At 42.0% G+C, this 27,666-nt stretch overlaps 1 protein-coding gene across 1 annotated transcript in view; it reads right to left on the bottom strand.

The window, feature by feature from the left end:
* Positions 1 to 431: 431 nt before the first annotated feature.
* The window catches only part of ptprn2 (protein tyrosine phosphatase receptor type N2), a 54,218-nt gene continuing 26,983 nt past the window's right edge, over positions 432 to 27,666 (bottom strand). The window contains exons 3-13 of the mRNA XM_034560718.1: positions 23,255 to 23,470; positions 20,847 to 21,050; positions 16,070 to 16,217; positions 14,822 to 14,895; positions 11,454 to 11,531; positions 8,605 to 8,724; positions 7,934 to 8,100; positions 5,606 to 5,659; positions 4,491 to 4,555; positions 2,496 to 2,569; positions 432 to 503 (exon numbers count right to left, since the gene is read on the bottom strand). Coding sequence (XP_034416609.1) covers positions 432 to 503; positions 2,496 to 2,569; positions 4,491 to 4,555; positions 5,606 to 5,659; positions 7,934 to 8,100; positions 8,605 to 8,724; positions 11,454 to 11,531; positions 14,822 to 14,895; positions 16,070 to 16,217; positions 20,847 to 21,050; positions 23,255 to 23,470 — 1,272 coding nt within the window. The remainder of the gene's footprint in view (positions 504 to 2,495; positions 2,570 to 4,490; positions 4,556 to 5,605; positions 5,660 to 7,933; positions 8,101 to 8,604; positions 8,725 to 11,453; positions 11,532 to 14,821; positions 14,896 to 16,069; positions 16,218 to 20,846; positions 21,051 to 23,254; positions 23,471 to 27,666) is intronic.

Here is a 27,666-nt window from a genome sequence, read left to right as displayed (position 1 = left end):
AGATCGTTGAGTGATTTTCTAAGCGTCCGTCTTAGTTTTCCCAACGGCAGAGAGCTTATTTTGGAACACAAATCGTCACTAGAACGGTATGTTCCTGAACAACATCACTGTTATAGAGGACCGGGGGTTCATATCCACGAAACGTCTCTCAGTAGGAGAGCTGATCTAAGTTCCCACATCAGATCAGGCCCCGCTGGTCTAACACCGATCCCAGATCGTCGGTCGTACTCTGACGCAAGATTTGGCGAATATGGATCCAGGTGAGATATCTGGCACGACATTCATAAGCACACAGTATATATAGAGGTGAAGAGGAGGCAGGGGAGAGAAACAGAGCGAGGAGATGGGAGGGCAGAGAGAGATGTCAATCTTGAGTGGGCAGAGGAAACCGGCGCTCGGCGAGCAGGAAGAAGGTGGGGGATGTGATGCCTTCACTGAGGAAGCGCTTTCAGGATGGCGTTCACCTCCTCTGCCACGGCTGTCAGCGCAAACTCAAACTGCTCCTGAGGAGGAGGAGGAAGAGGAAAAGAGGGGAAGGATGCAGGGAGAGAAGGGAGGAAGGGAAGTTTTAGTGTGTAACAGCTCAGGAATGCCATTTCAGGATGATTGGCCTCTTCCTCCCTCTCTCCTGACCCTCCCCTGGATGTGTTTGGCCACAGACTTGAGGTGAAGGTGAGCCGCTCCCAGAGCTTTCAACTCGGAGAGCACGCGTACCCGCCATCGATTCCAGCCAGGTGTGTCTTAAAATAAAGCTTTTGAGTCATGCTGCCTCTCAACTTTGTGTGTGTGTGTGCGTGTGTGTATGTGTATTTTTTTGTGAATCCCACTCATGGTTTTCCCCCGAGGAGCGCAAAAGGCGGCTGATTGATGTTCGCCCCATGGACCTGGTGTTTTTATATTCCTCTCCTCTCCCCAGGCTGCAAGCCACGGGGTCCTCTCACAGAGAAAAGGTACGTAGGAGTTTGGATTGGAAGGAGCAGTCTTTAGATGTGTCAACACATAGCCTGCCACAGTCTGGCCCGAGGATAGGCTAAATCAATACAGAGGAGTCACTGGTGGCCGTGCCTTTCGCTTTGCAGGGGGAGATTATCTGGAGTGATTAGGTTTTCTATTTTTATGTGCCTTCTGATGTTGTGATAAGGCCAGAAGATGTGAAACTACATCCATCTGTATACAGTATACACCACGGTTATATGTCCCTGTCTAATCCCAGGTTGACTTTAAAGTTCTGTGTGTGTAAAAAAAGATACTTTCTAAGTGAGTTTTGTGCATCTGTTCTCATTTACACCACTGGGGGGAGATCAATCGCTGCTCGACAGATCAGAGATGGATGGTTAGCGGTGAAGAAAATAAACGGTCATGCATGCTATAATTACTGCGTGTTGATGTCAAAAGCCGTTAACCATAAAAAGAAGGGGAATAAACGTTCTCTCTTTTATTTGTGCCGAGGTTTATCGAAAAATAAAGTGGCAACATCTTGAAGCCGGGAAAAAAAAAGATAATTACCTGTCCAATTCTTGAAACCTAAGTCTACATTTCATACCTCATTACAATCTAATATCGGCATGAAGCCACAAAGTGGAATCAACGATATTCCAATATAATTTAATTTCGAGTTGTCAGAAATGCTTCTCTGGGCTGAGGACAGCAGGGCTGTAAACGCAGCATGAATGAGGAACACCGGAGTCAGTTAGCAAGAAGCTTCAATAAGTATGATCACCCACTAAAGCAGGAGCTTTGCCTTTAGTATTATTATTATTATTACTTCCAATTACAAGAGAGAAACTGAAGAGACTTCCTAACTATTAGGAACATTAGTGGATGAGAGGAAATGCTTTGTACACACCGCTGTGATATCAACTGTTAGGACTAATTAAGTATTTCATTAGATTAGACATTTACTAGCCTGCTAAAATATATGAAGATGAAATGAAAAGATAAAGACGAAGTTAAACAGTACGCTTGATATTTGATTAATGGTCTCAGTACATTTTCAAGCAAACAACACGAGTTTGTTGGAGTTTTTGCAATTTCTCTCTTTTATGTATCGTTATAAAATTTATATCTTTAGTTTTTTGTACTTTTGATTAAGTAGATTGATTAGAAGACATTTGAAGACATCATGTTGAGAGCTGAAAAAGACTTTTAAAGACTAAAAGATGTATTTAAAAGATTTAAATAATCGCAGCCCTAGTCACATGCCTACTTAATTACCACTTTGATTAATTGAACAATTTACATCATGTTTCTGTGACAGAAGATCTCGGTCAGTCTCTTTGTGTCTTGTGATAAATGTGGAACAGTGAGTTATTATCTTCCACAATGTTTGTCTAATCCTGCAGCAGTTATCAATTACCACATCATTTCCCCTGATCCATGTGCACATGAAGTAGAAAACCGTCTGTTTGAATGGCTGCAGCCCCTCCTCCCTCTCCCCCCCCCCCCCCCCCCCCCCCATCTCCCCCATCTCTCTAACTCAAAGCCGGGGACCTTACCTTTGTCTGGACCATGCCAGCTCTCTGGTCTCTCAAGTGCTCCAGGGTAGCGGCAATATCAATCTCTTTAGCACCTGCAACAGACCGAAAATTGGACTGAGTTCAAAGCAGCCGAGTAATCCAGCTCACATCTGTCAATCTCTCTTTATGCTCGGCTCCCTTTGGAACAGCGCAGCGATTGAAAATTATTACATTCATCCCTCGAAAGACTTGGATGAGAGCCACACACTGTTTCTCAATAAAATATGCAAGAGGATATTTTGGGGGTCTGGAAAATGCGCAATAATGCATTCAGAAACGTTAAAAAATGATGTACAACTATAAAGTCTGCTAAGACCTTTTTGATACAACAATATCTAAGTGTGTGTGTATTTGTGTGCATGTACACTACGTGTGAATATGAAAATTAACAAACTGCAGCAGCAATACTGATGATTGACTTACGCAACAGTTGCTCGCCTTCAACAGCGATCAGCTGTCGTGGAGCTCAGTCTGGCTTTGAAAGTGTGTGACCTAAATCTGGAATCTTAGATTTGTGGATTTTAAGCGAAACACCAGAACTCGTTTGAGAAAATCGAAAAAGGGAAGGAAACCGCAGAGAGCCGCTGAACTCTCAAGATGTTTTTTGAAGGTGAGGCAGAGAAAGAGATAGAGTGCAAGTGAAAATGTATGTGTGAGCGTGGGTGAGTCAGAGGGAGTAAAAAAAGAGGACTATAATGCAGCTGGACTTAGTGCTCAAAGTACTCCAACAAGACCTTCATGTCTCAGAAGGGCTGGATTCCAAAGTTAAGCTTAAGAGAGGCTCTCCGACCAAAGAAAAAAGCTTTGGAGAGTGAGATTAAGTTCATTTTATACATTCGATCCCGGAGCAGGAAACAAAAGGTTAAAAAGAGACCGGGTGGCACCTTTGATCACCCCGGACAACAGCGCACTCCATGAACCAGATGAACTCCATCAGGACGAGTCAGCCCCATTACAGTTTTCCAGAAAGTGAAGGGAAAGTCTGCACCAGACACAGCCGCCCTCCTAACCTGCTCTGACGGGCTGGGATAGCAGGAGGAGGGCATGCACAGGGTGGGGGGGGAAAGGGCAGAGGTCAAAGGGCAAAGGGCAGAGGGCAAGCTAAGCTATAGAGGGCTTTGGAACAACCCGGCTCCTGTGCAACAATAGAACGTGTTTGGAAATGTCAAAGAATATGTATATTCATACAAACTGAGCTTATTCTTATTCAGCTACGACTCTTGATTTGTTGGAGTAGATTCAGCTAAAAACAGGAATTTGCAAAGAGCAGAGCAACCTTAAATCTAGAAACAAATCAAACCTGTTTGACATGTAATAGTTGTTTCATACTTATTTAGTCCTGGTGATAATGATTTCTGCTGTAGAGACCCATACTGTCACCAAGTTACCGTGGTTTTGTGACCAATTCCAGACTATCTTCCTTTCAGTTAAAAATGGCAGAGAATAAAAAAGGCACCTGGACATCACGTTTTCTTTTTTAAATATTTCTTTTTAAACATCCTGGATGTTCAAATTTTTATATATTTTTTGGAAACTAGAAAAAGAATACAAACAGTAAATGGTGGAAACTATATGAATCACAAATAATAATCAAATAAACCCATTGATCCCATTACATATTAAATACTGATTCAAACCATTGGAGCAATGGTTACAAATTCCAATTTCCCCTTTAAACATTTAATTTCCATGCATGCGCTATATAAATTCATGTTGCCGTTGCAATGCAGGTCAATATCGCGTGACGGTAGCTTACATAGATAATTACTCATGTGGGTAAAGGTTTCTTTTTCTTTTTCCTTTTCTCTTTGTTCAACTCTCTCGACTCCCTCCATGTCTGCCTCTGTCTTCACTGCCTCTCCAGGCCTCAGGAAAGTCACCCTCTAATGCATCCCCAAGTGAGAGGCTTCGGCGTTGCCAGGGCAACACTTCAACATGAGCAGAAAGAGGGAAAAGGAAGCCATTGATCGTTACCTTTAGCCATCCTATTGAGGACCATGTCAATCAGAATGTAAGTCCCACTCCTGCCAGCTCCATCACTGCAGAGAGCCAGAGAGAGAGAGAGAGAGAGAGAGAGAGAGAGAGAGAGAGAGAGAGAGAGATGGAGAGAGAGATGGAGATCATTAAGGTGGCAGAGTGAAGCTCTAATCTCAATGTTTTTCTTATAAAGAAACAAATTGCTCATTTACATCAGCGTCTGCTGGGAGACTGTGGAGTATATTTAAACACAAATTAGTCTACGCACACAGATACACGTCGCTTCATCTGCTTAAAACCTGATACAGCGGATAAAACTGAATATTGAAATAGCAAAAAAATCAATAATAATTATTGTGAAAATACCTGAACACATCTGAATATTTGATGTTCCAATACATGTGATTACGTTAAACCTTTGCACACGAGTGCATGTGTGGTCTTGAGACTTGCTCGGCTATTGGGGAGAGGGGAACAGTTTCTGAGGCGCACTGGGGACAAAGGCTTTTAAATGAATGCACCTCAGGAGCAGAGGAGAGGTTGAGAGGCCAGGGGCAGTTCGAGAACAGCTTTTGGAGAGCCTTGCTTTTCCATTACTCCAGAGATAGTCTTATGAAAAGCCTCCCTTTGTGCCCGCCGGCCATTCAACGGCTCTGCATGTTAATTGCAAACAAGGCGTGCACATCTCTCTAATAAAGGCAAGGCCAATAAAACAGGAGAGCGGCCGGAGCACCACTGCTTCATTAATCCACTGCGAGACACTCAGTCCTCACAGCTCCCTCAGAGGGTTGCGGGCCGCCTCCCCCTTACGCATGACTTAACAGGACCATTCAAAGTGGTCAGACCGATACCTGGTGTTTAACTCAAACCAATCAGGCCAGTTAACTAACTTGACCAAATGGGAAATGTACGTTTCTCTGGCTGGGTATCTTTGCAGCACACTATTTCCACAGAGACACGGCCGGTGGACTAAACAGCAGCTCCAGTGGACCCAGATAGAGTAAATGGACTGAGAGGGTTCAAAATAAACAGTCTCTCCCCTCCAACACACAATCGCCATCCCAGTTCAGCAGGATCAGCCACTGTCACAAGGTTCAAATAGTTATACTTGCCTGCAGTGAACAATTATCGGGCAAGATCGACCCCGGTAGCACTTGTTCACTTTTCTGGAATCAAAAAAAAGAAGAGAAAATTGGATGTTATTGCAAGTTTGGCAGCAAGTTGATTTTAAATGAAACTTAAATCTGGAAACAAGGTTCATTATTTTTTGGCCTAAAAATCACATCGACAATTAAAGCAAGTGTGACTCATGACTGTGCTTCAATGCTCTGGATGAAATTAATGACAGCAACAATCAAAAGAGCAAACGGGATCCTGAGAGATGCACCCTCCTGTCAATCAATCACCTTAATTTGAGGATGGAAACATAAATCAGTGTCGCACCAAGTAGATAAATTGAACAGCATTATTGTGACATGTGGGTGATGGATGTGGTGTTGTGATGTTGTGATTGCCGACCGCCGATGCATTAACCCCAGCCAATTATGAATGTTATACACCACCAAAGGCATGGTGAAGGCCAACCAGCCTTTTCACACACCGCTGTTGCTATGGAAACGGACTACATTTCCCTCGTTTTTCACCAGCGACAAAATGACAAATACATGTTTGAATATCTCATAGTACCTCTAGTCTATCTGATGGTTTATGCTTCTTTTCAAAATCACCAACACTTTTTTATTATTTATTGGAAACATGAGAATCATTTGAAACATGGAAATAATACAATAAAAATAACATTAAGCAAACACATAAATGTACTATAATATAAATGAATGTGTCAACTTGTGGTTACAACTTCTACTATAGTACTTCCAATACTACTTATAGTAGAAGCTTATCATCATATTTTGCATGTTAAATATTTATTTATATGATTTAAACTCAGTCAGTATTGTGTATTTTGTATTAGTTGAGTTTTCTATTTATTTGTATTTGGACCTTAAGAAGACCCATGTGTGCTCTATTTAACGTCATTATGAGCTTTAAGATGAATTGTTTCCATGATTGAAATCCAATGTGACTGAAAGCTTGGCTTTTCCATTGAAATACATACATTCAACATAGCAAAATATTGTTATAATAATGTTATAAAAATAGTTATATTTTAAGTAATCCACAGCTTATTTTGCGTGAGGAAGGTCAAGCTTCTTGTTTGTGTATTTCGTATTCATTTTAGTACATCAAATGCATATATTTGACATTTTAAGTATATATATATATATATATATATATATATATATATATATATATATATATATATATCAATAAAATCAGAATATGTCCTTTGTTAAAGAGCATACAGAGATGGTTGGAGTTCCCATGCAAGCCAGAGGAAGGAGCAGTGGGAGGAGGAGAGGGGAGTCAGGAGTGAGAGAAAGACAGTTTGTGCACAGGCCTGGCTGAGGAGACACAGTTTCCAATGATCACTTTTGTGACTATGCAACTGGGCTCATATTACTAGCTGCAACATCACAAAAATGACACTGGCAACCGCAAAAATACCAAGTTGGCCGAAACCGTGAAAACCGTTCGATCTGAGACCTCTGAATCACAGAGAGCTTTATTGTCCCAATAACCTACAGCAGCACTAATGGAGTAACATGAAGGCAATATAGTCGTTAGGGATACCTCAACAGCAAAAGAAAACGTACGTATTTAATCAAACACAGCTCAAATATGTGCACACCAATATGATACAATAAATATAACTGACTGCAAGCCACACCTAATTTAATTTGAATAGAAAAACAACAAAAAAGGAAAGGAAAGGATGACATGATAACACTGCACATCCTCCTTTTTTTCTTTCTTTCTTTGCTCTCATCTGAATTACAAACCAGAGGGACAGACTTCCATCCACAAATCAGATGCATCTTTTCTCATTTGGAGGGCTTTTCCTTTGCCTCTGTGTTCTCCCAGAGGAGCTATTGCTGCTCTTCTGCCAGAACACATTATATGGAGAACAGAGTGAGGTTATTCAGTCACTAGCTTTCCCCCTCTCCCATGTTTTTAGTGAGACAGCTCTCATTTAATTGGGTGTTTGAATTAGGTTGTTTTTTTTTCTCTTTCTTTTCTTCCCAAGCCAAGCCAGGCAGTGCTGGGCTGTTAATTTGCTGCATCACATGTGCTGGAGGGAGGTGAGGGAAATAGGCCCAGGATGAAAGGGATAGTACAGAAACGCAGTCCTTATTAGCACAACCATTCTGTAGGACACCAGAAGGCAGAGGGGCAACAGGGAGAAGGACCAGAGAGGCGCTGACAGAATACAGAATACAAGGGAAGATGATTAAGAACAAGCTCAGGATAAAGGCCAGTTGTAAAGGTGGAGATCTGTCTGAGATCTGTCTGAGCTCCCGGCAGCAGGTTCTGCACTCTACCTGCGGAAGTCTAAAAGGGTCCTGGCCGAGTTGGGAATCCCGCGGTCCATCCAGGACAGGAAGTGGAACTGTGTTACGGTGCGGGTCTCATTGGTCTGCAGGTTCTTCAGGTAGAAGCTCCGCACCAGGAAGTCTTCACACCAGATGTGCTCCGACACCAAGTTGACCTACATTTAGAAATAGGCCGCATTCAGTTAATTAATTATAGCTTCACGCCAGCAATCTCAACGAGGAGTGCATTCATAGCCCAAATATTTTAAAGGATTGGTTCATCAAAATTATACATATTTTCGGATTCGCTATGTTAGCCGTGCAAAAGGTTTGGGTTTCCCTCACGAATCATTTATTTTAGTTTTAACCAAGGGGAGGAGAAAGGTGGACATTTTCTCTTACATAATCTTTAGATAGCATGCAAGCTTTGGAACGGCAAAGACTTTATTTTCAGCTTTCATTAAAATAAGTGTATTTGTTAGAAAGGGTTTAAAAAATGGCACACAGTGATTAAATACATAAACAGAATTTGCATATTGGGATAAGTACGTGTGGTAAAATGAGATGTAATTAACCCCGATACGAAAGAATGTGAGAATAATTTAGTAATTGTGACCCGAGGATTGATTTCTTACAGCGTCCGAGCGTCGTAACTTCTGCTCAGTCTCTCACAGACGTACCTCGTAGATGTGGTAGATGTCAGATCCTTCGTCCGGCCAGTAGGGATGACACTGCTTCACTCCATTTTCAGACAGCGGGGTCAACATGACGACGACGACGCAGCCACTCTCCCACACCATCTACATAGCGGAAGAAAACTACGTGAGACGTCCCTCAGGCGCAACAAGCCTTTCATATGCATGTGGATGACATGCCAGTAGCACTAATATGTAGCAAGAACTGTGCCACCAGGAGCAACATATTGCACATTATGCATTATATAGCACCCTTGCATTAGAGTGAAATTGATTTCTTAATCGTGGTCCAGGAAGTATGAATAAATGTCACCTCGCTGAGTGCGACAAATGCTAAATGTTGGGTCGAGCAGCAGGAGGGCGCGTCATGTGTCGCCCTCTCTCATTCGTCTGAGTGAGATCACAACATCTACTGATGCTGCTGCTCCATTTCATCTTATCACGATCTAAGGCGTCCTTGGGAAAGAATACAGGCCCACAGCAGCCATTAGGAAAATGAGGAGGAAACACGGCTTTTATGATTGCTATAAAAACACAATGGCCTTGACAATACACTAATCACAAGCGTCTGTGATCCATCCCGGTGGACACATTACACGCCAACTGTGCCAGGGTGTGATGAGATTAGGCAAGGTGATAATGTGAGGAAAAATTAACCATTTAGTCCAGTAAGATTTGGCGAATATTTGTAAGTAGTGAAGAAAATGTGTATGTTCTTCAGCTAGTAACTTCATATTTGTTAGTTTTTTTTTTTACATGCTGAACAATTGCAAGGCTCCAAAAAAACATACATCTACTTCACATCATGTGTTTAAAGTCCTGAAAATGACCGAAGTTGCGGCTCTGGGAACTGGAATCGGCTTCGTGTTTCGCAGTGAAGCGAGCAGGAGAGCAAGGCCCAGCGGAGATAAGGTAATAGGAGGGAGGGAGGGGAGGTGGATGGAGGAGTGAAGGCTGAAGGGATGGAGGAATGAGGAGGGGAGGATTAGAGAAGAGCCGCTTTTCAGAGCGCCGCCTGGGGCCGGTGTGGATTAGATAGGACAGAGCAAAAAGATTTGCCTCCTGCATGTCCACATTCCAGTGTTTCCCATGTTTGTTTACTTTTAATGGAGGGAAAGAGTGTTTTTTCCTCCTGCCGCAACCCATGGTTTACCATACTGAATAAGGAATGACTACTTATTCAGACACATAACTTGTGTTCGTTGTGTCAATCAATCTGTTTAAAATTTTCCATCATTTCCTGCTTAATTGGGAGATTTAGAGTTGAGTTTATGGCTAAATGGCTCATTTCATTTGATAATGAATATGCATTTACTCACCTGGCACAGAAAAGAATTGGCAGACAAACAAATAACCAAATTGACTTTGAGATAATCATCAACTGTTTCATTTAAAGCGCCTTCAAATTTACAAATTAAATACAGGGCACTTCTGAGCTGATGTAGTCAATTAAGTTACACTTTTTAGATAATAGGTGCGGAATCCTTCTTTTCTTTAATTCATTTGAACAAGAGGACAAAAGTGATTTACAAACAAACACCAGAGCAGAACCAAACCAGGCCAGACTAAACTCGGTGTCACCACGTGTCCCTGATCACACGTCTGTCCTAACTTAAAGTCATAATGACTCCCACATGAGAAGAACAAGATGCAGAGTGCAAAGTGCAAGGCCAGCTGGTCTGCCAGGATTTATGCTTCACACTTCTACATCCTGGTCCCGGCTAGCAGAGTTACTCCACCATATGGAGGTGATGGGCCCACTAATTACCACTAATTCCTATTAACACATAATAACGCCATTTGCCATCCATGCATCATTTAAGGAACGTCGTCCACACAAGACGACATTTGTTACAATAGCCTATATCCAGTGATTAATGGCAGGTTAGTCTGACATTTATGGACAAGGCAAGGAATGCAAATAGCTCGGGGGCAAAGGCAAATATCAGCAAACATCAGCATTATCACAAATAATATTATACTTCCTGGGGGTGTGTATAAGTAGACTACTATTTACAACGGAAAAGCTGCAGGTTTCTAGTACATATTCGGCTAGTGGCACTGTGTTATTGATGAGTAAGAACAGTGGAAGCACCATTACGTCTAGCCCCATTTTGTGTCTATCATGTATTACCATTACATTTGAGTGACAGAGCCGAGCATGCAATTTTCCGAGGAAATATACAATTATTCCTCCCCATAATGCTTTGGGGGCTGTAGTTAAGAACTATAATGTTGCCGTGGATGTAGTGAGTTACATTTTAGGCTACAACTCTGGCCGTGTTTCTTTTCTTTTCTCCCAGTATTTGTTTACATTTTGGCAAATTGGCTAAAAGCATTCTGAATTAGTTAATAGCAGTTCCTGTTCGCAATTTAGCCATAGATGTATTATGTACCATCACTGGATTATTTTGATACTGAAGAAAACTTAAAAACGTGACCATTCTCTGGCAAAATCTGGAGTTATAGGGGTGCGTCTTTTTCCAAAATAAATAAATAACACTATCCTTGGACAGCGTGAGTCACATTGAATCTAACAATATGTGTTTCATGTCTGTGTGTTCAGACTTTACTGAGTTATGACTCAGAGAAGGAGACATTTTTGGGGCTACATTCTACTTCATTGATCAGACTTTGAGAAATCCCACCAATGCTTTAACAGGAAAGAAATAGCAATCTACACCCTCTTGGACCAGGAAGAAGACATCAGAGTCACATGGGAATTGGTAAGTCACACAAAACCATCTCTGTTAGGGTTCTTCCAAACCCTCATCTCTAGATAGACATAACGGTAAAAGAGGAAGAAAAAAACCAGCGTGAATGGAGATGATTACCTGCCAGAAGTCTGCCACGGTGGAAAGAAGTGGGCCCTGCGAGGAGATGTAAGTAGGGTTGCGAGGGTCATGGTCCATCTGGGAGAGAGGGAGCAGAGTGTGAGACAGTGTTTGGGCGGAGGGAAACACCGAGTCTGGGTTAAAGACTTCCATGAAAGCCTCCATCTGGATGGAGGCTTGAGAGCATAACACATTTGGTCCTGCAATCTTCTTTCTCTTCCATTCATTGATTCGATCTCTCTGAATGACTTCATCCCCGTTTCTTTCCTCCTCGACACTCCCCTCTTGTTTTCAAGATCTGACTACTTGAAATGAGTCTGATTATACTAAACTGGAATGTAAAGAGAGCTTACACACTGTTTTGGGTGAACATTATAGTCCCACGCTGGAAAAGCTTTAAACACATGGAAGATTCAGTTGTTGTTTTTGTGATTAGTTTTTGTTCTCCAAAGATCAGTCTCTGTCAACGTCATGTTAGCATAAAGACTGAAGACCTAGGCCTTTTTAATCTAATTCATGTTCCCAACCCTTTGAATATTTTAAACACATTTGTATTACCTTCAATGGCTTTATTATCTCATCATTCAGGGATGCGTTCACTTCTGCTTTAGTTAAGTCATGTACCGCCTCCTTTACAAGGTCCTCATACCAATGACCTCATGAAATGGCTTTCAGATGTCAATTTCCGCCATGCGTTGACGTGCTTCTGCATGAAACGTGATATAGTGGTGGGACTTTAAAGCCTGCAGGCTGTTGATGTGAGGGGGCTCGGTGTTCAGGTGGGACATAATGACATGGGGGACTTGATTTGAGGGATGTGATTGAGACTTCATCGAGTGGGAGTTGGCCGGGTTGCCCCCTGAAATCAATTTTTATGCACACCCTCGAGTGCAAGATGCATCAGTGGAAAGATGTTGACATATTTTGCGGGAAAATAAATGAGTCGGTGCATATCAATGCATTGTTGATGTATCGCTGGCATTATAATGATAGAAGACACACCCTATCAGTGCTGTATTCTTGTAAGGGATACTTTTAATATAACTTATAGCAGACCTACGAGCAATAGTCTTATAAGAGTAAAATGCAGTGATTAAGACATTTTCCTGAACAATTTATCAAGGACTTGTAGCTTTGCATTTAATATATTTGTGTTTCTCTTTGACTCATTTGTCAAGCGCATAGACCTTGACATTCCCCCTAAAAGGAAACATACTTTATTATTATCAAAGTGATTTTCTCTCCTCGTGTTTAATAACCTCAGCAGAATGTATTCTCAATGCTCTCAATGGCTGATGAAAAAATGAACATACAACTTTTGGACCACATTTTTTTTTAAATCACGTCTTCGTGTTTGTTTGTAATTTTGTTTCATTATGGTGGATTAAAATGTCAAATTGTTTTTTCTGTTTTAGATTTACTTCCAAGGCTGTGATTTATCTACAAGTAGGGCTCAGTAGAAACAGACTATTGTTGGCGTTCTTACAGAGTTCAATTTAATTAGAGGTTGAATCTCTGTGTAAATTGTGTCATTTTCGAACATTTAGCAGTGAAACACTGAAATGATGCAGATTCCCCCAGGCGCAGATTTGATCATCTAAGTGTTTACCATGATTAATAAACATATAGTAAATCTATGAGACATGAGTGACTGAAAATATTATTTCAATACACAAAGGCTGTCTATTAAAGACTTTTCACAGAAGGACACATAAATGCAGGACACATTTTGTTCCTCACCCACTGTTCTACTTCAATTAGGTATGTATACGTGATGTTCCAATTTTCTCTTCGTGCTTCCTCGTTTAAAAATTCTCTCGGTGGAGAAAAAAAAAGTCACCGAAATGAAAGAGTGGTGCCGAAAATGCTAGCGCTACCACTCCGCTAGCCAATCTCAAGGACACAGACAGGCTGTAGCTGTGTGTTGACATCGCTGCATGAATACTAAAGCGTCAACATGAAAGAGTGGTCCTGCGTTTCAGCTGTCCTCCCCTTGCCATTGTGGGAAGAAGATAGACTACAACAAAAAGGCAAAGAAGTGCTCTTTGGTTTTGAAGTAAAATAGCCTGGACTTAAATAGCTTGCTCAAATATCGGGTTCCCGAGGACGCGTCTCAACTTCCGACGCCTCGCTGTAGCGCCTTGATCCTGTGTTTATGTAAAACAGAGAGCTGAATTAAGGTCATCCGAGGAAAGTTTGGAAAACAAAAGCACACGGAGAACAGGTGGGAAATGGAAAAAGCCAAACAGTGTTTGACTTTCTTAAAAAGCCAGACGACACAAAACCAACCGGGCTTTGACCACAGTTTGTGCTGCTGCACATTCCTTCGATTCATTCCTCCAGCTAATGATGCTGTACATCTGGCCGCGCTCGCATCATTTGTGGAAAGCATTAACCATTAACCACGCTTTCTCCTGTGTGTGTGTGTGTTGGAGCTCGGCTCGCTCCTTCCATTTGCCTCTCTGACCCCTGATTCCCAGAAAGAAGCGATAGATTATTTACTCGTATGCCGCTGCCCTTACAGCTAATGAGGAGGAAGAAGCTGCATTGACAGACATAATTATCACAGTTTTGCTGGGCTCAGCCAGGGGTCCCCTTTTGTGGTGTAATTACTGTCCTTTCATCCACACACCACTGCATCCGCCATTACTTCAGCCGTCTTCAACATCCTTTTTTCTTTCTTTCTTCAACTGCACCAAAAACAGTCCGGGATAACTTTACTTTATCGTCTTTTTCAATTTTTTTTGCCAACTTCCTCCCCTGATTGATTCACTTTATTGTAATATTATCCTATAGACTGTTTAAATAAGCTAAAAAACCTCCATGAATATGCCATTAGAGGAAAACGTAGGAATACATGTGTGTTCCTGAGGAGTAATAGGCTTGCAGTGCAGCTGTGTGTGGCCCCCTCCTCGCTCTCCTCAGTCATGTTGGCACTGTATTTGAAATGCATAGTTTCCTGTTCCCTTTGATGGAATCCCTTTTCAGGAGCCTCGGGGGAAATCATGACTGGCAATGTTTTTGGGGAAACAAAACATCTTAGCACTCACCAACACTGAGGTCCTTCTGGATTTTATACATTTGTTTAGTCAAAAAATAATGTATAATTCTCTATACTGGCGACGGAAAAAAAAGAAGGGGGCTTCTCCAGGGAGCGGCCATTTTGAAAGCAGTGAAAGCAGCGTGATTCAAAAAGACCCAAATCCACTGAGGCTCCATGTATGGAGAACAAAGTTTAAAAAAAGATCAATGCACTAGTCCTTTGATTTTATATCAGAGTAAAATGTAACCACAACAGGTGCTTCTGGTACAGGCTTACATCAGACATCATCCACAACGTAGAGCTGTAATGAATAAACAATACTCACTATTGGACTGGCATTGATGTAATCTGAGTTGGTGTGGTTATTCTCCGCTTTCAAGGTGATTCTGGAATGATCATCTGTAACGGAGACGAATAATTCATCAACATACTTTCCCACTGTGTTTCCTCGACCACACTATAACACCAGAATTTTGACAGAGGAATATTTAAGTAGAAGTCAAACGGTTCTGCAATTTCACCAGGGTTTCATCACGCACACGCACTGTTCTGAACGCCTGATTTGCTTCACCTTCAATAAGGAATGTTCTGAATGAAATAATAGTAAAATATTGTATCTGTGGGACTCTGAGCCTTGAAAGTGGAACTGTTTAAAGATTCAGATAATCGGTTTTCAGTCAATTTAAATCCAGCACATTAGTATTGGACTAAAACTTGGACTCTGATGTTTTTTCTTAAATTCATGACTAAGAAAGCAGAAATAAAAGTTTGAAAGACATCTTCAGGTATAAGTTATGATACAAAATCTGTATCACATTCATAAACTCTTCGCGGTGACCAAACAACCGACCAATTGTCATCAGATTCCGATGTTGGCACAGGGAACTACGTGACATTACTGTGGTCCAACTGACCACGCCCACTTCAAGCCACAAAATTGGGCAGAAAACTCCATCTTCTTGTAGATAGAAATCACATGCTAACATACTATTCATACTAAGTGTGATGTGGATACATTATATGCATTGAACATACACATGTTTAATACTTTTAATTTGCCTTAAATTAATAATACATATATTCAATTGAGTGGAAGAGGTATGCGTTGATTTACATTTGTGAGAAACTAATTTCATTCAACGGTAGCTCGTACCGGTAACATCCTGATCAATACAGTCATGTGATGCAGAGACAACGTAATACTTCAGTGTGAACAGTCTGCTGGTAATGCCGTACTAAATCGTTATTTCATTGGGCGGCATGCAGTGCATGGTGATGGAGTACGTAGCAGCTCAGGCAGTGAGTTAATGTGCAATTTCGAACACGCTGGAACGATTGGATTTGGACCCGTTACTGTTGCTGCTACGTCTGTGAAGCTTTCTGTTCTCAATGCAGTTGTTGTAGTTCACAATAATAGTTTACCGTTACTACCATCGGTTTACATTTCATACAGAGGAAAACAAAAACATTTCTCATTTCCTCTTTCTAGCTACAAATGCCTGATTAGTTGAAAACTCAGTCAGTAAAGAAATCCCCCCCCAAAAAGCCTGAATGCACATCTGAATGGACTCACACACGACCACGGTGCCCGAGCGGTTCCTCTTGGAGTTCTGCTCGCCGAGCCCCACGCAGCAGGCGCTGGGCTCTGCCTGGTAGGAGCACATGGCCTCCCACTCGCGCTCCAGACGGTTCTTGTTCTTCAAGTGGTCCTCCATGTACGCCTGGAGGAAAACAGACACCACCTTAGCCACCATTGCACGTAATAAAAAAAACCAAGAGGCAACTGAATTCATCTCAAAATGTGGCTGTAAAAATACGTTTAGTGCGCGTATTTGGTTTAATAGAAATGAGACACAATTCATCAACGCCATTATATATCTGGCTCGAGATACCTTGTTGTTATTTGTTCACTGTATTTACTTCACCACGAGCTATCCAACATATAAACTGGAGCAGAAACACTAAACCCCCGACAACAGCATCTCTCCATTGAAGCTCTGATCAGGTGTCATGGAGCATTACGGCTCTACAGCGTAACAACTGGGTGAGGAGGAGGCTGCTGAAGATCTAGGTGGGGAAGGTGTGCTAATGTCTATGTCTTTGTGCGTGTGTGTTGAAATCACACACAATTAAGACTCCTGAAAGGTTTGCCTGCATTGGAAATACTTCAGGGGTGTTTCAATCACGTCTCTTACTGCTTGCACAGCCACTGATAAGATTGTCTGCATTTAAGCCTTTGCTCGGAGAAGACAAAATTGAATTCACTAGAGAGACAAAGATGGAATAAGAGAAGGGGGAAGGGTAGAAGTCTGTGTGTGTGTGTGTGTGTGTGTGTGTGTGTGTGTGTGTATATTCTCCCAAACCAGGGCAAGTAGGGAGCTTAGAGGCTGTAGCTGGCAAGACGATCTTTTGTAACGCAGCGCTGTGTTTCGCCTTCTCTCCTGTATCATGGCTCCCTTCCCAATGGGGTTAAATACTTTAGTCCGCTATTGTGTGAGGCGGAAGATTACAGACTCATAAACTGATGTCAGGGATCAGCTGGCTAATACAATGAAAGTGATACCCAGATGTGCCGGGGTTTTATCCCATATTATAGGCAGTATATAGGTAGGCAGAAAGCAGAGAGGTAACACTCCATTGTTACGTTCAACTTATTCAATCCTGTCTGTCAAAAGGGTAATACAGCCCTTTGCAGAATATATACAATTCCTACATAGATGATAATCACAAATAAGCTTGTCCAACACACAATAGGCAATTACCCTTTGATAGCGCATGAATTCAGACATCGTCTGCATGCACGCAAAGGATATTAGTTGACTTATAAGAACATTACAAATCCTACAGACAATGGAAATCAGAGTGAATTGTTCGATTTGGTACCAAAGAGAAGAGTAAAAGCAACTCTTGTGATTAATGCAGCTGCATAATCAAAGAACACAACAGCACATTGTGTTCTGCGTGTACCCATTAATGACATACAGGGACATTTCTGAAATAATAGTGCAGATTTCTGTTGTTGTACTTTGAGCCATTCCTGAACTTTTAATTCTATGCATGCAAGAAGCCCAATTATGAAGGAAAGAAAATCGAGTTAATGTCAAATCTAATCGCAGCCAACGCATATACATTTGCATGTGTGTTGGTGTGCATCGCCTACGCAATCAGACAGCACTGTCTTCCCAGGAAAATGACAGCATGCCATTATGGCCACTTGACAGAGCCTGTCACCACTATGCTCTTGTCACCCCGTACAAGTACTCTCTGCTTGCCAGCCTGACAGCATCCCACCTCCCCTCCCAATAGTACATCTCCATGTACTTGATAAATCCACTCTGAATTGCCTCCCATTCTATTCAAACGATGCCCTGAATCGATTGCATTCCAAATTCATATTTTCGCAGCTTAATGCAATGCAGCCAGCAGGCCCTTATCAAGCCCTCCCGCTCCTAGGGGGAGGCAGTGGACCATGGCGTATTCCAGAGACAGGGTAACGAAGGTTTAGTGAATGGGGGGGATTATGTCTGCCAATCAGATGGTTGGGATGGGAGGCCTGGGTGTCAGGGAAACAATGTCTAATCCTTCCTAAGCAGTCTCCTCGGCAGCAGAGGGTGCTGGGTGAAATCAGGATGAAGGGACAACCAGGGGGAGCCAGACACAACAGGTAACACGTTACTGTCGAGCTCCGCTGTCAAATTAAAACAAACAATCCTGGTAACAAGTTTGAACAGGCAGCTTTATGATATGATAAACAGTGGCGAGAGGTGGAAAACGATGGCGTTAATATGTACGTCTTTGAGTGCTCGCTAATAATAGCTCAATGAAAAGAACACATTGTTTTGGCTTAAATGGAAATGTAATTTGTTCTTTTGCTCATGAACTAAATATAAAATTGTGAAGAAAAGCCATTGAGTTCAGAACATGTTGTATGGGTCAGCGGCTGTTTGCCTTTGCCTCAGTCCGTTTTACTTTAGAGCACATCATTTATCATTTCAAAAAGATTGAACAATAACTACTCAACATAATTAAAATAAACTTTTTTCAGTAGAGAGGTGATTATGCCAGGGGAATGCTCCAGCAACAGCATCAACACTTTGACCCTGAGACAATGTGCTCTCCGTGGCACTGAAGGGATCACAGCAATAAGCACAGAAATACAGCCGCGTACAGTGAGTAACTCCGTGTTACATCTGGTAATCACTTTTGAGGTTTTTAATCATTAAGTAGGTAACGTTTTCATAGTTGTAGCACCACGCTGCAGCTGGAAAAGTGAACAGAGAGAAGATATACAATGTACGATAGCAGAGGTGTGTCAGGTGACTCGGCACACAGAGGCATCCAATTTCACTTCTGAAGTTGAAAGTCGTTATGCAAGACTTTTCAAATCTCGAGGGGGGGTCAAACGGTTGGACGCAACATCGTAGTTCATAGTGGTTGTGTGTGTGTGTGTGTGCGCGCGCGTGTGTGTGTGTTCTGATCGGGCCTCACAATAAGGACCCCCAGCATATGTGCTTTGGAAAGCCGGGTATTCGTCATCCTTCTCCACACGGTGTGAGCTCCAAAGAGCGAGAGAGAGGAGATGAGAGGAGAGGAGAGGAGAGCTGAGATGGGAAAATATAGGTCTGAGATCAGTGATAACAAGGCAATCTCACACATGGTTTCATGTGAGATGGAGGTGGAATTTTAAAGAAGAGCCCCTATAGGACATCTCCATGTCAATCATGGCATGAAAGAGAATTAAAGGGCCCCGAGTGTTTAACTTTCTACACTGCAATGCATGCACTGAATAAACCATGGGTAATAATAACAGCGCCTAGAAATGATTCACACTGTCTCTTTTGTTATTGCAGAGCTAAATGCTTTTCTATTGTCAATGTTTTCAAAAGGGGCTTCACAAACAAGCCTTGACGAGTGCAACCAAACCCATCTATTACCACCAATAAAAGGCATTACTCAGATACACTCTCATTCATTACAGCCTACCAATATAAAAGCTCGACATGCAGTGTGATGAATGCTCCCTCCATTAATGGAAACACTGCAAGGCATCTATCCATCTCTTTTATCAAGCTTGTCTCAAATGAATGAAGCGAAAGTTGTGCAAAATTAAAACAAACATTGTGTGTTTGTGGAAGCGTCGGCAACATTTTCCAAACAAAACCCCAGAAAAAAAAAATAACATCATTTCTAAAACATTCAAACGACAATCAGATGGATAACGATATTTCAGTTTTGTGCAGCTTTCATCACACAAAACCATATTTTTCCGCAGCGGTAGGAGAGACGGAGGGAGTAAAAGATGTAAATGATGAGAGACGCGGGGCAAAAATGATAGAGAAAGAAAATGACACAGTTAAGGGAGGAAAAAGTTAGAGGAGAGAAAAATGAAGACAACAGAGCCGAGATTAAGCAAAAGGGAGAGAGAAAAAAAAAACAGCAGGAAGAGTGATGGGAGAAAAAACCCAACGATAACAAGGCTCTGAAGGGAATGAGGTGAGAGAGGAATGAAAAAGAGACACCTCGAAATAGATAAACAGAGATATCAAGCTGTTGGATTTCAGCACAGGCCCGAGCATACTGATAGACACGAGGAGTTTGAAAAGCAGACGCTCACATTAAAACTCTGAAAAGTCCATTCCTGTAGATCTGTGATGTTTCCCCAAAGACCCTCTCAGATGAGCTCAAGACCCCCAACATTGACACCACCCGACCAATTGAATTGATTTTAAAATAGTTATTATTATGTTACAAAATTTGCAAATTGTTCATGATCAGGTTGATTTAGTCAGTTTTGTATTGTGTACTACACTGCTTGGAGTATCAGAAGAAAAAAACCCATAAAAAACATTATTTTTCATATATTCATTACTTCTAGCTGACTATTCACACTTGTTTTCAATAATTACTCTTTAGCAAACCTTTTCAGCTTCTCTTTCCTCATTTGCATTCAATCACTCTCAATTGCAACTTGTGGTATACAGACTTTACAGCTAGCCGAATATGAGGATATACGTTTTTATTTGAATCAAATCCTAATTCCTAATTTTTGTAATGAATTGATCAAAGCCACAATCCATGTAACCCATGGCAGGAGTACCTCTTGGGTGCAAGTGCCCCTGGTTGATCATAAGCCCAAACCTGATGTTTTCTCACCAACAGCATTGGAATCTCACACTCCACTAGTGCATCGTCAGTGACACATGATGTTGTGGTTGTTTAGCTGTAACAATCAGATGCTAAGAACCACAAAAGATCTCAGAGGGCCTGACAATAAATACAAAAAAAACACACTTTTCCCACCACATGGATCATTACTCACATCGTCTCTTGAGTAAAAGCAGGTTACTTACCAGTATCATGTGACCAGTGGAGATGTCCATGTTGGACGGCACTGGCTCTTCGCACCAGGAGGAGGTGCTGCTGCGGGTCGACGGGCTGGCTGCGGGGCCGTCGCTGAACTGGGACGAAACACTGTTGAGCCTTGAGTGGCGCAGGGTCTCCGGCCGGTCGGCACGCTCCGATGTGCGGATCGCCATACGCTGGCGACACAGCTCCTGGTAGTTAAGAGAAGATAACGGTGAAACACTGAACACTTCAACAAAAATGCAGGTTTTTTTTCTCAAGACTCCTTGCAAGGTATTTATCTTCTTTTAATGAACATAACAATAGTTTTATGTAGGTGCTTATCCTTACTGTTAGGGGCTGAGTTCTGTAAATGCACATTGTAAAATCCTGTATCTCGACTGACTTGATCTGTCCTCACTTTCCCAGATTAATGGCTTATCCTCGTGGATTATGGAGCTTATACTAATTATGTCAAAAGAATACATGGTTGAGGAACCCTACACGATTTACAGAATATATTCAGTATGTCCCACCTGGCTGCAACACAGCGTCTGTCTTTGTTGTTTAAGAATGGATCTTTTAGTTAAAAAAAAAGTGAGCTTTTAAAGTAAAATCCTGCACAAAATCACCATACTGCACAGTCAGGTCCAATAGAGCAGAAACTACTTTCTTTAAAAAGAAGAATTGGGATCTTTGTTTGGCAAAGAAAGGATAATCTTTCCAACAATCAAATAGGGGTTCCAGGCTGAATGTATATAACCACAGAGAACCCAAGGAGATAAAAAAAAAAAAATGCATTGGCACAATTGTAAAGTATCATTTTCTATTGTGATTGATATCTCCAGGTTTCTGAGACTTCCTAAAATGCCGACTGCTACAAAGATTATACCTTTCCCAGTGACTCAGCTTTTCTCCCATCATGCCTCAGTGCAGAGACAGGGCACCTAAAAATCTAAAGACTGAGCTTTACATACTCTAGTATATATATATATACAAAATGAAAAAAGAGAAAAATAATTACATATTGGCAGATTGGCACAATCTTATAAATTGCACACTTTGCCTGATTCCCTCCGTAAGGTGTGGTCACACTTGGTTTTTCTATGTTAAATTCATTATCTGAAACCCCGTCATCTTTGGTTGTCGTAGGCAAAGCTAGTCATCTCCACAGAAGTAATTTGCATACTCAATTAATAACAGCGAGGGCAGAGCAGAGAGAATGCCTCGTGAAAGCACATGCTATCTCATGATCTATCATAGTGATATTTCCCTCTGGAGCACAGGCCCCTCTAAGCCCTGGTCTTGGATCAGCTTTCCCGTCGTCAGACTTTAATGATTGGAACCATGAAGCGGTGCCCCGGGCCTTGGCCTCGGGGCAATATCCAGGTCCAACTCATAATTCATCCCACTTCTCAACATCTCTTGCAAAGCGCGCCGCGCTGTACCAGAGAAAAGAAGACGTCACAGGAGCAGGCAGCGAGATGCAGTTAGCACCAGAGAGGGCCAGAGGACAGACACATGGAGCCCAGAGAGGAGCACTGGCTGTGGGAATACAGCTTCCCCTCGTAAACCCTTCTGTCAGACTACTACTAATAAGAACAGAAAACAGGCCAAGAGGAAACAATGTCTCCAGTATGTCAGCTAACAATATCTCTCTCCCACAGCATACTAACACACAACAATCTGTCAAGCATTGAGAACACGCCCACATGACAGAGCAGTTATTCCATCCCTAAAGCTATATTGAGAGAGAACAGATGCCCTAAAGAAACCTAAAATGTGCACAGATGCTAAACTTGATTTAAAAAACAAAAGCCTATATATACTTTTAATTTTTGAAAAATGCATTCATATATTTCTCTTGCTTATCTGGCGACATCGTTATAACACCCGCTTTGGATGGAGAGAGCCGACCTGTGAAAACCTGATTAAAAATTGAAAATGTTGAGGCGACGTGCAGATAAATATGTTCTGAGTGCCATGCTGGGCACAGCTGAGCCCAACACTGAAAATCAATACAGCCCAGGCTGTCCATGGCCCTGGAGGAACAGAGGGAATAGGTCACAGTGGCGGCCGTTCCTCTCTCTCTATCTCTCAATCTTTCAATCTCTTTTACACACACACACACACGCATGCACGCACGCACACACACTCACACTCACACTCTCACACACACACACACGCACGCACACACACTCACACTCACACACACACACACACACACACGCACACACACACAGTTGAGCATTGAATAACTGGAAATAATTCAAACATCTACACACATTAACAAACACTCACACAAACCAATCAGAAAATCTACCCTCCTCGATCAGAGTGTGTGTTCTTTGAATGGCAGAGCACGGGCTAAGTGTATTAGCACCTGATTGGCTGATAGCGAAGGGGCTGGTCTAACCTGATAGGTTGCAGTAGCATCAGTACTGGTGTCAGTCCCCAGGCTGGCCAGCTTTTCCTTCATGCGGAGGTGGGAGCGCTGGCGCACGCAGAAGAAGGTGGTGGACACTGCCAGCGCCACCAGGATGAAGAGCATGCAGAGGACGGAGAGCAGCAGGAACTGGCCCGACTCCACCCGGGTCTCCTTCACCACTGGGATCTGGGTCAGGCTTCCCCTCTGGAGGACACACACAAACAGAGAGAGAGAGAGAACACACTGTCAGAGCAGTAAAGGATGCCACTGCTTGATGTAGTCTTGTTTGATTTAGAGCGAGTCTGCAAGTGCATCACCTTTCAGCTAAAGGCTTCTCTCGACTTCTCCGAAAAGAAATGTGGACGCAACAATGCTTCCTTACCTTCCACCCCCACCACTGTCTGACCGGCCCCACTCATTAGGCAGCTCTAATACTGGCCTTATAATACGCATTCAGACCGAGTCGACCCCTATTACCAGCCCCTTTCCAGGCCTGTCTCTACACTATGCCTCCAATATAGATATTTACAACCCCATTTAGTGCTGGCATGGGGTGGGCTGGCACTGTGCAGCTACAGGAGGTTGGGAGACTAAGAGCTTGTGCTTAATTAGCTCCTCTGGTCCTGAGTTTGGCTGGATTAGGCCCTGGTCCAAGCCACACAGCGAATGGCTACCAGGCAGCTCACACTGGACCTTCATACATCCTCCACCAGTTGAATTGAAAAGCCTTTTCAAATATTCACACCCACACTGCATGTTAATTCAAACAGGAAGGTAAAGTCTCACAGTGGCAGACTTGTTTTTAACGTTCTGCAATATACTCTGAGAGATTTTCTTATCAGTGTAGGTTAACGAATTGGCCCATGTGTTGATAATTGGTCCACTCATGGCCATTTACTGTAATGATAAATTCCCTTCGGGCCCCACTGCAGAATATTTTGAGAGCATAACAGCGATAATTGGGAGCATTAATTGAGAAGGATAATTAATGCTACCTAAAATATAGCTACCGTAAAATATTTTCTTTGCTGCTTGCATACAATATAGGCGTTGTGCCAAGTTAGTTTTGTATTAAACTCTCAAAAACAGAACAATGCTATTTTCCCAGCGTATTTAAATTCACATAAATCATCCTCACTGTGCTCTGTGACTAACACAACACCATGGGGTTTCTGTAAAAGCCAGTTCTCCACAGTTTCTGATCTATTTTTATCAGCTGCATACATGCCAATAGCTATACATCTGCAAAAGGGAAATATCAATAACAGAGAACAAATACATCAGCAGGCTCCTAATTGTCTGCATACGAGATTGAAAGATTGATGGTTGAAGTGAATCAAATTTACAATATGAAAAAAAAAAAAAAAAAATGGCAGAGCTCTGACATTTAGCCAGAGGCGCCTAATGGGCCGGCTGAAGGATGGCTACTTCTTGTTATACCATTTTCAAAACAAGACACTTCAGCTCACACCAGTAACGATATGGTTTGACCTTGTGGCTCGTAATTGCCAATGTTTTAGCGGATGTGCCGATGCCAAGGTCTTTTCGATTACCGTGTTGGGCCCGACGACAGTTGCTGTTGATTGCAATTGCTGTGGTTGGAGCATGTAGTTTTAATCAAGCATTAAGAGGTTAGACAACAACTGAGAGGTCTGAAGAGGCTCGTGTATGGGAACAGAGGGGAGGGATGGCCTCAATCCAATGAGTCGCCCGTGTTGTTCAGTGATCAATTGACTATATAGTCCATTTCCACAAGTACTTGTTGAGAATGCAAACCTTTCAGCCAGTATCCTCTCTCGCATAATCACACAATAGAAGACTGAATATAAAGCACATTAAAAACCCTCATTCGACATATTTAATATTCAACATTCTTTGCATTGTGGACACAGAATGTCACATTGATGTTGTCGTTAAAGACTGCTGTGAAACCAAAGTGCCCCCTATAGACCTATTGGCTCAAATCTCCCTGACAACTGCTTATCCCAAGCTATCGCCTTTAACTAAATGATGTTCTCTATTCTGAAAGAGACAAGAACAAAAAAGACAAAAGTATTATCGAGTTAATCCTGACGTGGCCCTTTACAATATGTGGCTACTCTTAATATTTAGGTAAACACCTTTTAATTAATTTTTTTTTAAAAAGCATTTCCACTGTGGGAGCAAACAGGCTTGAAACGCACTGCGAGCATAAAAGAGTGTTTGAAGGCGGTAATCGTGTTAGAAAGAAACCAGAAGAGATACAGAAAGGGAGAGAGAATGAGGAGGAGGAAAAGGGAGGAGACGTGAGGCGAAGAATTACCTTCATGGGTCTTTAGAGAACTGTCCCTCTGCTTTTAAAAATACACATTTGATGTATTTTTGTTATCATTTTATTTTACTATAATTACAGTGTGTTTAAAAAAAACCTGATTAATCTAGCTAAAATATTAAAAAAACACAGAAACACTGAAGAATATTAATATATAAAAATGCAATTTAAAAAAAAAAACACACTATTTGATCCAATAATCAAAGCTTACAAATATATTTAGATCTGAAGGTTAGAGCATAATTTTGCACTGAAATTTAGGATTGAAATGAAATACTGCCATGAAATAAATACAAAAATGTCCCTTCATGAATTATTTTAAAACTCAGTACATTTATTTTTATTGATTCCTTTAAACTTGTGTTGCCCACTGCTATTTGTGTAGGCTCCACTCTGAGTGAAGGTAATACTCTGCCTCTTACAGACTTTCCTCTTCTGTTTCTCTCTTCTATTCATATATTGCCCCTGTGCGGTGAATTAGCCAATCTGAGACGAGACAAGGGGCAGATGGATTTCGGTGTTCTGGATTATTCAAATGATAGAGGAAAGGTCAGGCGGAGAGGTGTTGTTGGGGCGGCTGGCTGCCCATTCACTCACAGCACAATACCTCCAAGAATTACAAGAAAATCCTCCCAAACACACTACTGCCAAACCTCAACTCTAAACTAAGGTTGTTCTGTTTTTGCTATACATTTATAGTAGTTTCTATGCAATAAAATGTGACTGGCAGCCCTGTGATAAACTCAAAAGATCACATGGTAAATGCAAAATGCAGCAACATTTTATAAGCATGCTATTTTTCATAGATCTAAGAAAACACTGGCAAGACCAAGTAATCGATAACATTGTTGAAATGTTGTAAATACATTAGTAATCGCCAGAAATAGTATTCAGACACATTTGTAAACTCTCTAAACATTTAAAAAATAATAATAAATTTCAGAAATAAAAAAATAAAGCAATTAGATATGGACAAACTCATATTACCATAAAACCTGCAGCATAAAATGTGCCGAGAAAAATATAAAATATAATTATTTTTGGACTTAACACTATTAAAATAGAATAACATGACAGAACGGATTTACCAGTTTTCAGTCCATAGGCTGTGAGCCGGGCACCATCGGACAGGATGAACCTGCACATAAACTTTGTCCTCTGCAGCCAGATGTGCTCAAACCAAACCACCGGGCTCAACCACCACTGTGATTAGGATTGTTTCGACGACTCTACGTTTTCATTGCCTATTTGTGGGTGCATAGACATATTTTTTTTTGCTCAATCACATTTTATCCCATGAGCTTTTTGGAGCTTCGACCTGCAGCAGACTACCGCAGCAGAGACGATGAAACAAAATGAAAAGATGAAACCAGAGCTCAGAAAATATTCAGCAAAACACAAAAAAAAAAAAAATAATAATCATTTTAATTCAGACCGAAAAACCAGCTTCCGACGTGATGCTACGATTGTTGACAAGTTTTCAAAGCCGGTCCACTAAAGGCACCTTTTTACGCATTTGGCGCATTAAAACTTGCACACGGAACATAATAAAACAGGACAGTTACACGTTTCAAGCCTATAGAGATAATTACCCAAATCCATGTCGCGGGGCAGAGTGCACATTTCGCCGCAAACGGAGGATGCTGCGTCCTGTATTCCAGAGAGCACGCTTAACCACTGACGCCCGTCGCAGCTCCAAGAAGCGTTTGTGCTGCGTTGCGGCCGCCCACTCTTCTCCAAAAGTTCCCCCGCGAGGGTCCCATGCGTCCGCCCCCCCCCCCCCCCCCCCCCAACACCCCCCCCACCCCCCCCCCCCCCCCCCCCCCGCCAACAAAAGACTGCGGCTTCAACACGGAGATGAAGAAGAAAAAAAAAAAGGGGGGAAAAAAAAAGGGAGAGTCGGAGAGAATAAGAAAAGGAAGAAGAATGTGGGATATGCCCGCCTGATTTTCCGAGCCTCGGAAGAATGTGCAGAAGCCCCACTAGTGAGTCCTTTCACTGCCTCTGTGCCAATGAAAAGAGATGGGGAGGTGGTGGGGTTGGGTTTTTTGCAATCATTTAGTTAAGGCTGAGCCCCTCCTTATATTCA

This window comes from Cyclopterus lumpus, chromosome 20 (genome assembly GCF_009769545.1).
Source record: "Cyclopterus lumpus isolate fCycLum1 chromosome 20, fCycLum1.pri, whole genome shotgun sequence".
In the NCBI taxonomy this organism is placed as follows: Eukaryota; Metazoa; Chordata; class Actinopteri; order Perciformes; family Cyclopteridae; genus Cyclopterus; species Cyclopterus lumpus.
Note: the sequence above shows the minus strand (reverse complement) of the source record. Positions and strands in the feature narration are given on the sequence as shown.